This window comes from Lutjanus erythropterus, chromosome 6 (genome assembly GCF_056507025.1).
Source record: "Lutjanus erythropterus isolate fLutEry1 chromosome 6, fLutEry1.hap2, whole genome shotgun sequence".
Taxonomy (NCBI): domain Eukaryota; kingdom Metazoa; phylum Chordata; class Actinopteri; order Lutjaniformes; family Lutjanidae; genus Lutjanus; species Lutjanus erythropterus.
This window is the reverse complement of record NC_139322.1, coordinates 26,161,872-26,176,273: the sequence shown is the minus strand read 5'-3', so window position 1 is coordinate 26,176,273 and position 14,402 is coordinate 26,161,872. Positions and strand designations below refer to the sequence as shown.

General features: G+C 36.8%; 1 protein-coding gene across 1 annotated transcript in view; it reads right to left on the bottom strand.

Moving 5' to 3' along the window:
• The window catches only part of cntn3a.1 (contactin 3a, tandem duplicate 1), a 120,565-nt gene that overhangs the window by 67,844 nt on the left and 38,319 nt on the right, over nt 1-14,402 (bottom strand). Inside the window, exon 5 of the mRNA XM_084721410.1 lies at nt 2,418-2,513. Coding sequence (XP_084577536.1) covers nt 2,418-2,513 — 96 coding nt within the window. The remainder of the gene's footprint in view (nt 1-2,417; nt 2,514-14,402) is intronic.

Sequence of the window (14,402 nt, the reverse complement as noted above, 5' to 3'; positions counted from 1 at the left end):
TGCAGGGCACCAATGCATAGCAGGCAGAGGGGGAAATGGGAGGTTTAGCAGTCTAAATTAACTCGCAGGTGTGGCCACATTAGTTTTATCAATCTCCTTAGCTGTTTTCTTTGCTTGATGCAGGCCAATAATTTGACCCTTCTGAAAGAGAGTAGCATCTTATCCATGACCACAGGATATGTCTTTTAGAAATGAGAAGCTACTCACTGCATCAGTTAGGGTTAAATAACTTGTTGCCAGCTGAAACATATTAATAACAGCAGTAATTATCCAATGGAAGAATCTTACCTATTTGCTTAGTTAAATCCAGTGGGTGACTTTTTTTTGGCCAGGCAGTGTATAACATGACTATTTTAGCTATCATGATAAATAAAATTTAGGCAGGATTACATGTAAAATTCTTTTATATATTGTAAAATACAAAGCTTACTTGAGACATCACCTCAATAACTAATAGTTTGTCATAATTAATTTGGACACCAGATTTGAGTAAAATTAAAATAATAGCAATAATTATAGTAATGACAGCTTTTTGACACATCAAAGCTCATATTAACCCCTGGCTCTGCATTCAGAGTCAACTGGAAACAACAGTACATTAAATTTCAACAACATTTCATTGTGACAAAACATAACACAATGTCACCAGACATCCAGTGAATACTTTTAAAGACAAAAAATGAAAGTGAGAGAGCTAATTTGGTGTAAACCAGCTCTTTAAAACTGATCTTTAAAAATGAAGCCATCCCCTCCCACTCCCTGCTGTGTGCACTGTGTTACAGTACATCCTGATTCTCCAACAGTGGAAAATTACATTCAGCCTGGCTGACTGGTAGCAAAAAAAAACATCTCCAGACCCCTGTGTAGGAGTTAATAGCACTGGATGCTAACTCCCATTGATAATGTCATGGATGCAAAGGGCTGATGAGAAGCAAACAAAGCACCTTCAGAGAGAAGCTCTATTACTCAGCCTGGCAGGGCCCCAGCCACAGACAGCCTCTTCAGTCTGCATGCCAAAGTTTTTCCTCGCCCCCATTGAAAATCAGGCTGACAGGCCAGAGTGTCCCAAAGTAAAAATGACTCACTCCACTGACCTCAACAACACAAACAAACAGCAAGGAGATCTGAGGGGGAGAGCACAAACATGACTTCCACTTTGTCCAGATAACCACGGACGAGATGAGGAATCAGAGAGGTGATACCACACTTTAACGATATTTCTGTGTAAAAGTGATAGTGACGCCTCACTGATGCTGATTTTTTTTTTTTGGTTTGCAGCACAAATGACTGATTGTGTAAGGCAGTGACTGAAGCTGAGATTAAATAAAAAAAATGACACTTCTAAGCTCTTTAGATCTCATCATTACATCACATATTGTGGACATGTTTAACAATATTAAAGCCAGACATATATCAGACAGCTGATATTTTTTAATTACTTTTTAGCTTCATAGGCAACTGTCTGTATATGTAATTCTTTTTCTTCATTCAAGTTATTCAATTTATTGTAATTTATATATATATACATTTTATAAAAAATAAAAAAACAGTTAAAGTTTGTTGTTTCTATGGACATCAGCCCCAAAAATCCAGTCAGACTCTAAACATCACATGCCAAAAAATCCCCCAGAATCCATTACATGTTAAATGGGCCTGAACCAACCATTTAAGTCAGTAATCATTTAGTAATCATGATATCCACCCATCAATCAATCTTTAGCTTCTAGCAGCACAGAGCTTAGATTAACTAGTAGTTAATTAATTAACTAATTAGCTAGCTAGCAACAGCATAGTGAGTCGGATGATGATACGCCCACTTTTCTTTCATTTAAATGTCTCCTTTCATTTAAAAAAAATCTGATTGCTGAAAAAATAAATTAATTCAGAAATGTGCTACTTTTGGCTCTGATGCAGCCCCTTGGGTCTGGGTCTTGGTCTGTAGTCAACTCTGTAATCTTGCTCAATGTCCCATCCACAGCACAAGCCGACTGTTAATTAGGCTACTTCATATACTGCTGGGCAACTTAATACAAGCTTATAATAATACATCACAATTGTTCATAATTGTTTATCCATATTGCATATTAATAATCTGAATCTGCAAAGTAAATAATTAAAGTTATCAAATAAATCTTGCCTGGATGGAGTAAAAAGTAAAATATTTGCCTCAAAATTAAATGGAGTGGAGTTATACTACTGCAGAATGTAGTTATTCTAAAATTGACATTGGGATTTTTATTTTTACTGCAAATGTAGATCAGTTCCAAGTATCTGTCATCAGTCTCCTTGATTACTAATAACTACATTGGCATCAACCATGAAAAAAAATAGTTGATCCCCACTCTTGAAAAGCCATTTCATCTGGACTTCAAAATTAAGGTCTTCCATAAGATATGAAACCTCAGAATATATCTTACCTCCAGAGTGGGGCGGCGGGCCACACAGCAAGACAACTCCTTGACCTTCACGAACCCTTACTGGACTTCTTCTCTGGGTCTTGAAGTTCTCCAAGTCTGTTTACCACAACACAAAAGCAATAAAGCAAAAATCAAAACTCACCTCATTTTTCACAAAAGCCATAAGCACACAGGCAGCAAACAGATCATGCCTAGTTGTTGACTGAGATAAAAATGCACTACAAGTCATATCTGCTGTTGCTCAATAATTTCATATCTGGTCAGAACAAAGCGACAGACAAGAGTTTCACAGTGCCATATGATGCAGAACGTCTGCATATTTCCATGAAACACCGATGCTATGTTTGCATAAAAGCAGACAAAGTGCTGTAAAGTCCTAAACACTTCTGACTGGAGCAGAAAGCAATTCCTCAAGTATAAGTCACACATGAGTGAATTTAATTGGAACTGCGTATTGTTATCACTTTCTGTGTTTCATCCAGTGCACACAGACCAGCAACAATTAAATGAGTAAGACTGAAACATCATTTGTATGGAGACCGATTACTTGTTGACAACCTGCTGAGAGAAAGCAAATAGAGACGGCAATCCTTGAACACTTTGGCTTTTCTTGCCTGCTGTGGCTCTTGGAGATATCGCAGGCAGTGCAGCCAAATATGCGGCTGCCATATAATGACATAATCAAGACTGAATTCAAAAACAGGGAGAAAGAATGCAAAACTGACACCTCCTGTGTACAAGCACAGCGGGATGAGCTTCTGCATAATAAATACAGTACGTGATCTTTGCAGACCTTGTGAGTAATGGAAAACTGCATCCAGCAGAACAGTTTTACATTATCACATCTGAAAGCAGCTTTTTTTGTGGGGGGGGTTCACAAATGATTTAGTGGAAAGCTGCTGCTGTATGACTTCACAAATTAATTAGTAGATCATTAAGTTCTTTTCATGTTTGTTGCAGACAGATTGTGCTTCAGTAGCCAATTCTAAATCTATGGCTCATCCATGGATAACAATCACAAAAAGCCTCTTTGTGCATGAACAAATTCAGCACAGTCAGGGTCCCTCTGGAACACCAAGCCATCTATAGATCCTTAAGCTCCTAATTTATCTTTTTTATGCCGCATACACTGAAAATGTTTGTAAAAGCAAACATTATCAACCCTTTGCTATTGTTCATGTAATGCACTTCATGTAACATGACATCTTAACACTGGTGCTGTTAATCACTAAAAAAAAGGTTTTTGCTTTCACAGCCAATTTCAAACTGTACTTAAATTGAAGCTTTGAGACTTTCACAATATCCAATCCTTGGTAAAAGCCATTTCTCGCAGACATTAGCAAACCAGCATTGGAAACCCAGAGAGGCAGAGATAAAATAAGGCTTTCTACTGGCTGAGTTTTATCATAGATTATCTGCTTTATTTAAATATATTAAGACTTACTGAGATTAAAAACAAGACAAAGAGTCTACAGCCATGCTAGTGGCTCTGTGAGGCTTTACTTTGAATGCTTTGTGGTAAATGCTAACTCACCCACAATGACAATAGTACTGATAGAGGGTAACAGGTATAATGTTTACCGTCGTTATCATCTTAACTCAGCATGTCAACTTTTGATAATTAGCACTAAACACCAAGGGCAGCTGACTGGAATTAAGGCCGTCACAATAACAGCAATATTTATAAGCAACCTAAAAAATTTTAATGCATGTTAAATGGTGAAACAACCAACACACATGACACTGCTATCCCTAGGGCCACTCCAATAGCACGGCTCAAAATAACAGTCTTTTCTTTTTAACTGTTCCATTTTTTTCCCCAGCTACCTCAATATACCCTTCTGGCTTAGTGAGCAGGCTAAGGAGCTATCTGATAACATATTAAACTATAGCTGCTCTGGCAGGGCCACTACCTGCTGAGTCAGACAGAACGTCCCAGCAGCTGCAGGAGCAACGATTCTGAATGGTTTGATGTTGTGAATCGTTTGGAATGAGTTTATATTCTGCACACTCATCCGAATACTGATAAGAAATAATACACTATCTAGTAGGCCGTCTGTGGTTTCAGATTTGCTGCGGAAAACGTTTGGTCCATTGTCAGACAACCAACCATTTTATGTGGACAGTATGTGTGTGACTCCTTAGACAGAAAACAGCTCTGTGTATGTCCGACTGTATCTTTATGGTATCTCTAATGTCTTTAAAGCTTGGCTTCTGAAATGTGCATAACTATAAAAACATGATATCAATAATAACTAATAATAATGTAGCACATGTCAGAATTAGCAATTAAGAGGGGCTTTACAATGGGCAGCAATAAGGATGTAAAATGAAAACAATTCAAAATTTAGATCAAATAGCAAGAACAAAAAGTACCAAACACATGTACACACAAAAATTTCCACATATACAGCATATACAGTACATATGTATGCGAACAAGGAAATACATGTACACACAAAACCTCGCACACGTTTTCTAGATTAAGAAATTACTATAAGAAAGCCTGAGGATAAAAGTGAGATTTCAGGAGCATCTTAAAAGAAGATCCTGATTTTGCAAGTCTGAGATTTTCATGGAGTAGCATTTCTGGCATAGGAGAGTATTTTTTCTGATATAAAATAATTTTGCAAGGCTTTTGTCTGCCAGACTGAGGGTAGAGCAAGTGAACGGCCATCGTGTTTGTACAATATTGTGCTGGTTTTTAACATCTACCTGCCCAGGGATCGCAAGTAAATTAACTACATAGCTAACTCGAGCTCACAGCTGTGTTGTGCATGGAGCTGTGAAAAGTAAACTAATAAACTAAACTTCAGGACTTTTACTTCATATCACATTTTGAGAAATAAGTTAACACCTTAAGTTTATTTCAAACTTAAAAATGCCCAGAATAAGCTGTTTGTATAAAAAATAATATATGAATTTTCTTGACTAGAGCAGGCATTTTGCTCCAGGTGAAGGGAAATATGCCTTCAGAAAAGTTCTTAGCGTTAACTTTGCATAGATGGATTACGTTTTGAATTGCAAAACAATGTCAAATTACACTGCAGTGCATTAGTGTATTTTATTCCTTTTAAAATAATCTAAACTGAATAAACAGACTGTTAATTTATTGTCAGTTTAGCAGCTGCAAAGAAAGAACAGTTTCATCTGTGAATGTCTCACGGATGAAAAAGTCTTCTGATGAAAATGTCTGCACAATCACTCAGCAACAGCTCTTCTTCTTATGCACTCTTCCCCACTCTTTAAGCGATGCAGCTTAAGTGAGGTGTCTGCCACAAACGAGCGTGTATGGAGCACAGAGTTGGACCAAATTAATTATTTTACCATAATTACAAAGACATACAGGGCCAGATATTGGACAACATACAGGATCAATTTGGGCACTTTTCTAAAACCAGACTTACACATTAGAAAATATCAGAGTTGCTCAACTCACACTGAGAGTGAAGCTCTCCTGATCAATATTCCTTTGGAGTATGGTGGGGCGTAAATGAGCTAGACACACTAAAAGCCAACAATGCCTGACAACCCAAGCTGTTCTGCACCCCGTGGATCATCTTATCAAGCCTATCACGGCTCTGCACCTCCATGTGCTTCTCCATGGCAGAGTTCAGGCTATTTTGAGTGCTTTCAGATCCATGAAATTGGATGTGAATTTGCATTTTTGTGCTAGCTACATCAATGTGACCCATTGTAATGAATGAGAGGCGATTGTAGAGAAGAAAAATTGAAGCCATTCTGTTGGAGTGTGAGCTCGAGGGCAATTTGTGATGTGGTTACATTTGTCACCTAACCATTGGACAAAAGGCATAAAGAGTTTTTAAAACTTTCCAAAAGTGCCTTTATTGAAGTTCTGGCTATGGCATCATTTAGCTCCATTTAAAGGTCCAGTGTGCAAGATTTACTGTAATTAAGAGAATATAGCATGAATGGAATATAATATTCATAACTATGTTTTTAATACTGTATAATAGCCTAAAAATAAGAATCTTTTTGTTTTTGTTACCTTAAAGTGAGCCCTTTTTATCTACTGAGGGGACCGTAGTTTCATGAAAAGAGAGGATGAGGTGATTCACCACCTCACCCATATGTGCCGCTAAATCCTACATACTGGTGCTTGACGTCCTCTGATGTGATCTGACCAGTCGTGTGGGTTTTTATAGAACTTATTCTTAAAAAACTATGAATCTTTAGACTTTACTGGCCACAATCAAAGACCATTGTTAACAACACATATTAGGTTTGACAGAAAATAGAACATAAGTGGTAATTATCATCTACAGCTGTGCATGTAGATACAGTAACTGGTAGCTCCTTTGAACTTTTCTCTTTTAATCAATAATTTTTTGGCTTTTTTGCTGAAACACATTTCACCTAAACACTTGCAGGCATTGGAGAAGAAAGCGTGGAGTTTGGATTAAAAAGCATCAGACCCTGAGACAATCACTAAATGCAGTCAGATCAGCTGATGCACTGCCATGGACCATGCCAGGAAGATAAGAGGTGAGCAGAGACAAAAGCCACGCTACAGCTGGGACTTTGGGCTGCTCTTGGATAATGTCCGGTCAGGAAAATTAAAACAAAGTGGGACACAGGCAGGTGAAACACTGGGAAACCAAAGAGTGATGTGACCACATAGAGAGACCTGCCCCACAACATCCTGGATCGTGCTGTTGCATCTGGGGGCCGGATCGCCCTTTGAACCGACAGGATGCAGCATGCAAGACTCAAGCAGGATGAGGGGAAGAGGACTCTGTTTACATCAATGATACTTCATGCTCAGGCACAGTCACAGTTGACTGACAATGTTTTGAAGAAGTTGACTTTTTTACAATCTTGTTGCTGCAGTTTACATACAATCTGATGCAAATTCAAAAAACTGCACTATAACTACAAACCTAATATCATTGTACCACCCTGTGCTGTATAATGATAATAAATCACCTTGAATCCTTAAATCCTAACAAATGTCAGATGAAGTCTCGCATTACCTTTCTTTATTACAAGATATGAACGTGGTATAAGTTTATGTAATTATAACCAAGGCTGACAGAAAGTTAGTTGTTGATTTTAATTAATTTTGTAATTAACTAAAGTGTTAAGTAAACACTTCAACCAGCTTTTGGCTCAAGATTAAATGCCAGGGTATTATCAAAATATATTAATCTAATGATCAAATCCATTAATGAGTTGTAGAGATATTTTACTTTGGACCAAAGTGTTGGATTGGCAGGCCGACAAACACTGCCATCCCTTATGAATAGAAGAAAATCATATTACAACAGACCAAAAGGACATGAACATGTTAATGGAGGTTTCAAAAGAGCCATGTCCCTTTTCTAACTAAACCAAAGTCATGTCTTTTTCTTTTTTAGAGCAGCAAAGTTGAAACAGCCAAGGCTGTCGGTGAGTTTGCCAGGAAGCTAGTAACCTCCCACCCAGCTGTAGTCAAACAGGAAATGGGAAGAGCCTTGGAACCACTTTTAATGGGATGACATTCACTCATTTTTCATCTCTACCCGCTAATGCCATCTTTCTCTAAAGCCTTTTTACCAAACCATTTACTTTTCCTGAATTACTTTAAAAAGAGAAGTGAATTTTAATCCATCAAAAATAAGTAGTCTAAATAATAAAATGATAAAGGTGCAGAGACGTAATTATGTGTTTCACTGAGGAAACCTTGCCTCTCTCTTGCACTGCTGTGTTATCCACATACTTGACACTTTGCTGAATTAAAATATACTCGCACTCCAGACCAACTCCAGCTGCAAGGCTAACTTGTCAACACTAGACTTATCTGTTCATCTAAAATATGTTGCGTATGTTTGTTTTTGGTTTGGGTTTTTTTTCACCTTATGGAAGGTTTTATATATCTCCTAATGCAGCTGTTTTTTATGTGTGATTGTGTTTTTATGTTATCTCCCTCAAAGCTCTTTGTACACCTTGGTTTAAAAGTACTATGCAAATAAAATTATTATTATTATTATTATAGCATTATTCACATTATTTTTAGCTTTATTATATCTTGATCAAAGAAACTGGCAGGAGAATGTGTAATATATAATTTGCATGTATTCAGCATGGGAGGAAAGAGAAAGACCCAGAGGAAACCTACACAAACACATGGTGAGAATGTAAACACAGAAAGAAAAAAAGGTCAATTCAACCCTCGAATCTTTTTTGTGAGGCTACAATAGTAACCAGTGAACCATCAAGATTATTATATATGATAACAATTTTGGATTTTTTTTTCACCTCCAATTAAAGTTCTCATGCAGCATTTTATCATTATCCATTTTTCATTGCAAATTGCCCAACAACTGTAAACAAACATGATTGCTTCTATGAAAATGTTTACCAGCTGCTGCACTGCATAAAGTGTCATGGTGCCAAGTCTTGATTTGTGGAAATTCCTTCTCATTGAAACAAACACATACTAAGTGTGCCATTAAACATCTAAAATCAAAGAAAGAAGTGGTTTTGGGGAGAAAACAGTTTTCATGCAGACCTAAAAAAACTGACACAGTCAAGTACAATAGTTGAGTCAAAGTCTTTTGTAATTATGAAACAGAGAAAACACAATGACTGTCCCACTAACAATTAATCAAAGTCCCTGGTTATTGTTTGGCAGTCCAGAAAAATCGGAGGCACTCTGATTGTGAGTCTAAAAATCCTTCATTAGCTCATGGATTACCAAGGTGTTCGAACTGTTCATCAGGGTACGAGGTGCAATGAGAACAGGTGTAGGAAAAAGAGGTGTAGAATTTAAAAACTCATCAAGTGGTCATGTGATCAGGCCAGGCGTTTTAGTTCTGCCACCTGAGGACCTAATAGTAGGAACTACAAAAGTAAGTAAGTAAGTGTGAAAATGCATACCACCACAACCACACACTGACATAGTGACACAGTAATATACCGCAGTAGTCATTCCCAAAGATGGGTCACACAAGATTTTATTTGGGTCGCCAAACAAATGAAAAACTGTGGAAGGAATTCAGTAAATTTCATATTTATATCTGCATCACAGCTTTTATAATGCATTTAAATCGTGTATATTGTTTTACTGATGAGAGGTAAAAACGAGATCCTGTTAATTCTTCCTTAATGCAATTATTTTGTCTCATTTATGAAGTAGGCTAAAATGTCCTATATTGTTTCCTGGAAATAAAAACAATTAGATGTTTGTTAACTCCTAAATGCATTTATTTCTCATTTCTCATATTTCTGATATATAACACGTGTACATGTTTTCAATAACATGTCTCAAGAGAATATAAGGTGAAGTGGAAATGGCAGTAAAAATGGTCAGGAACATTAATTTACTCATTAATTAATTAACATTAATTAACTCTTCCAACAAATTGCTGATAAGGCCCACTGTGAATGTTCAGAAGTCTGTCATTTTCAAAACGTGGATCCCCAGAAAAAAATTTGGGAGAGATACGATACTTATTTTAGAGGGAAAAAAATTAATAGATTATCAATATTGGGGCCAATATGGTGAATTTTTAAGCTGGAATTAAAATAGACCTTTTGCACAGTGATTTTGCACTAATAGGACTCACAGTCTCAGAAAGCTGTTTTATAAAACAAATACATTTATTACAGAATATTTACGTAACTATTTTAGAATGTTAATTAATTTAACATTTTGTCAACCGATTGTAGAAATTAACTAAGAAAATAAAGAATAAATAAATAAGCATTGTTTAGTATCAGTCAATTGCTGAATATTTATTTTTTTTATATGATAATCTATAAGGTTCAGGGAAAGAATCATACCTTCTCAGTATTTGCACCTTGTCCTCATATATGTTCCACCTTGTGCTGAATCTGTACAAAAAACCCATTTATATCTGTGCATAAACATATATGCCAATACTGATATATCTGTTATTTTGATCCACAATCAAAGGGCCTCAGCTTTCTCTGGACTGAACCATGGATGTAGTATTTCACCACTGATATTCCTATCCTTGAAAAGTACCTGACCTTTTTATTCTCATATTACCAACTACTACTTTTTTGACTGAGCACCCCCTACATTTTCTTTGCCTTGTGTTATTACTTGTACAATGCAGAAAGGTTTAGTGAAACTTTTCTAAATGCATAAACCCTCCAACATTAAAATGTACAAAAACAAATTTACCAAAAACGGTTCTCCTAATTCCTATAGAGGACACAATATCTATGGGATGTTACATAGAAATCTGACAGTTGTTGGAACTGATTAGTAACAGAAAAGGTGTTTCTGAAGTTTGGTCTGTTAAATTATGTTGTTCTGCTGAGAGATGTGTGGCTATTTCTGGAAGCACTTATCTACTTTTCACAGCTGGAATTTACAGCAAGCCATTTTTTCATGCAATGCGATACACATATGCATGCAAAACAAGCAATGAAAAAGTTATAGAGTGGTAAGCTAGTATTCTTAAAATGGGATATCAAGTCTTTACGTAGACACTGGAAAAAATACTGACTGTGGTTGCAGAGAGTGAGGGAAGTAACTACACAGCTCCTATCAACAAGTCGTACGTCATATATTACCATGAGGTAAAAAAAAATGCTGCAGATGATGAAAAACCATCATCTCTGTCATCTTTGTCTGCTTCTCGTCTTCTCTCCTCTGAAGCATCATGAAGTGAATCCTTAACAGTGAGTGGCACATGACATTTGAGGAGTGATAAACATCAAAGGGGCCTAATTCATACAGAGGGCTACCGCTGGTCTCCCCTGACAATTACAACACTGTTGTGAAGTGCTGCATTCAGTGCCTTCCTCACTAAAAGATGATTTGAAACCCATATAGAGCACTTAGCATCTCAGTGCTGACGATAAATGTTATTGTCCTTTCCTCAGATGCTCTCAAGCTCCAAACAGACTTAATTTTCACCTGAGGCAAAGCAATGAATAAAGAGTACAGAGCTGATGGAAACTAGAGAAGCAAGAAAAAAAACAAGAGATAGAAATCTTGCAAAGTAATTACACAGATAAGGCAGTTAGGTTAGACTGGAGCCAGTAAGAAAAAAAAATGCAAATTATGTGCAATTACAGGACTGAATTTGATAGGAGAAATCATGAGCACCAAGGTATAAGGGAGTCGCATCCTGCATTGCTTTCATAAATACAGCTATTTCACCCTTCATTAAACACTGTGTTACCCATGTCGCTTTATAAGCAGCACAGCATCAAGGCTGTAGCATGTTCTTCTTCAGGACAGGCATCCAATACACTCTGCCTGTATTGCAGGCCCTGCAATCTGTTGTAAAATGTTGCATCTTGCATCAGTGGAAATCCTTTCACTTACACCAAAAATATCCCCGGGAGATTAGGAAACTCAATCTGGCTCGATAACCAACTAGATTATTCCTTCCAGCACTCCCAGCAGGCGAGCAGAACCTTTTAAACATTTAAGTCTGTATTGTCAACAGGATCAAGAACCTTTATACTTTTAGAGGTTTAAGCCCCAACCAGATGCTAACAGAAACTGTTATATCATCTATCCTTCAGAGGATTAAAAATGTAGGCTATCCTAACTGTTACGTGTGCACTACATATTCATGCAACACAAATATGATGTTGTGGGACATCATTAGTCGTTGCAAATCCAAGACATTGATCTTGTTCACCATCATCAGCAAGGATTTCCATGAATGAACCGCCAAATATAGAACACAATGTCAAAGAAAATACAAAAGTTTTTAATAATGAGTATGAGTAATTACTGTTCTACATGTTTTCTGCAGCAGAGCCCAAAAGCACTGTGCCTGGTTGCACAAACCACCTTATTTTTTTCCTAAAAAACAATGTATAGAGTCATCAACATAATTTCTTTCAATCCTCACCTATATCCCACAAGAAGTGTGTGGTCTCTGTATCTGCAGAGACTATGACTGTATCTCCTTATTTTCTCATTATTTTGCAGAGGTCAAGATGTTTTACCAAACGTACTGTTGGTTTTTTGACAACCTGGCAATGAGACTCAGCAATCACCTGTCTTACTGGTGCATTAAGAAACAGCTCAGACAAATCCTACTGATTCTACCTTTAAGTTTCAAACTTAGATTTGTCCCATATGCATGCATAAAGCCCCTTAGGTTGTCTCCTTGCCTGAATGTTTCAACAAAAGTTTTCACAGTAGCTACTGTCATGATACAGGTTACTATGGTTACGCTTCACTCACATCATATTTTAGTGTTACAGCATTACTATCAGTGTTATTTAGTTTCTCCAAATGAACAACAATATGAGACAGCGTTATGGAAATGTTTGACTAGACAGCTACAAAGTTGCTGGTGCTAATGTCAAAGTTATACTTTCTAACAAGTTGCACGTCGCTCATAGTATCCAGTGGGTTTTCCCTAGACTGAAAAATGCATCTTGCTATCTCGTCATCCTCTTCAGCTGCCAAGGATTCAACTATTGTCATATATATTCCACAAACAGTTTCCTTTTTAGGAAATTATTATGAGTCCCTTCAAGGTCCTTCTTGCCCCAACAAATACTATTTTAATTTAGGTGAGATTAATGTATTAATTTAAGATTAATTCTAATGAGAATTTAGCAAAACTAGGTTTGAAATGAGTAAATCCAGAATTACAATTAAGCAGAGTTGTGTTGCACAATCAAAACTAATCTTAGTTCAGTAAATCCAAATTTAGTGATGTACACTGAAACTAAATTAAAGTTAAATTACTTAAATTAATGTTGAGGTGCTTGCTTACCCAGATGGACATAATAAACAAATAAATAAATCTGAGTACTGTCAGGACCTAGCTTTGTAAGTATAAAAGAGGGATTGAATTTGTTAACTTTCAGCTGCTCTGTGTTTATTAACATTGCATTGTTTGCTAGCTAGCTAAAAAAGGTATTAGAAAAACAAAATGTTACATTTGTATGATTGATAGAAAAAAGTAAAAAAAAGAAAGAAAGAAAAAACCCTTATTGTTTGCTAGCTAACTTGCAGAATTGTAAATGAATGAAAAGAGGAGGCACATCATAACACTCAACTGGGTTAAGTCAGTCCCTTAACTTTCTTCAAGGAACTTGACTATTTTTCTCAATCTATTTCAAACAGACAGCTATTTTCAAGTTTATACCGGATCATATTTTAAATATGAGTTAAAAGTTTTGGTTCAACAGCATTAAATTTAACCTAGGTTTAGAATAAAAAATTAACTGAGGTTTGAGGTTATCAAAAGGTTCAAAAAAGGTTTAAAATTAAACTTTTTTGGTAAAATCCAGCCTCAGAGATGAAAGGGTTTTCTCTTACAACATCCTTAGAAAATCCTTATGTTGATTTTATTAAACTCATTCTTTCCTAAGGTAGACTGATGAAAATTTAAGGGAAATCTTAGCCTAAGTGAATTTTATGCTACCAGACCTGATAGGATTACCTGCAACACATCATTGTAGATCCTTGTGTTTTCTTTATTAATGGCCTTTACCTCGGTCTTTGTCTCCCAGAGTTATTACATGACCAAGAGAGGTGCAAACCCCTCGGTGTTTGAAGGAGCATATTGAGCCACTCTGAGTCAGAGTCTGTTACAAATGACACGATACTGACTCTCATAACAGGCTGCTCCTCCATGAATTATTCCCCTGACCCGAGACCTGCTCAATCATACGGCACACTTAATTAAGTTAAACCAAGAGCAATAAATAAGATGTACGACACATCAGCACTGATGCTTGTCCTCATCCGTTGACAAAAGCAGCAGGTCCCAGGTCAGGCCCAGGCAACGAATGAGACCAATCACGATGACATACAGTTCAGGTCAGGCTGCAGAAATTGATAGGAAATGTGAATATGATCAACAGCCTGCTGAAAACTCAGGGCACCGATTTATACACTATATGCAGAAGATTTAATGCTGCTTTGTGACAAAGGAGCACCAAATCGTGCCTAGATGGATACCTCTGGTGCTCTCTCTGCCAAGGATCATCTCTGTGCCTGCTACGGCAGAGAAACAGACATCAGAATTC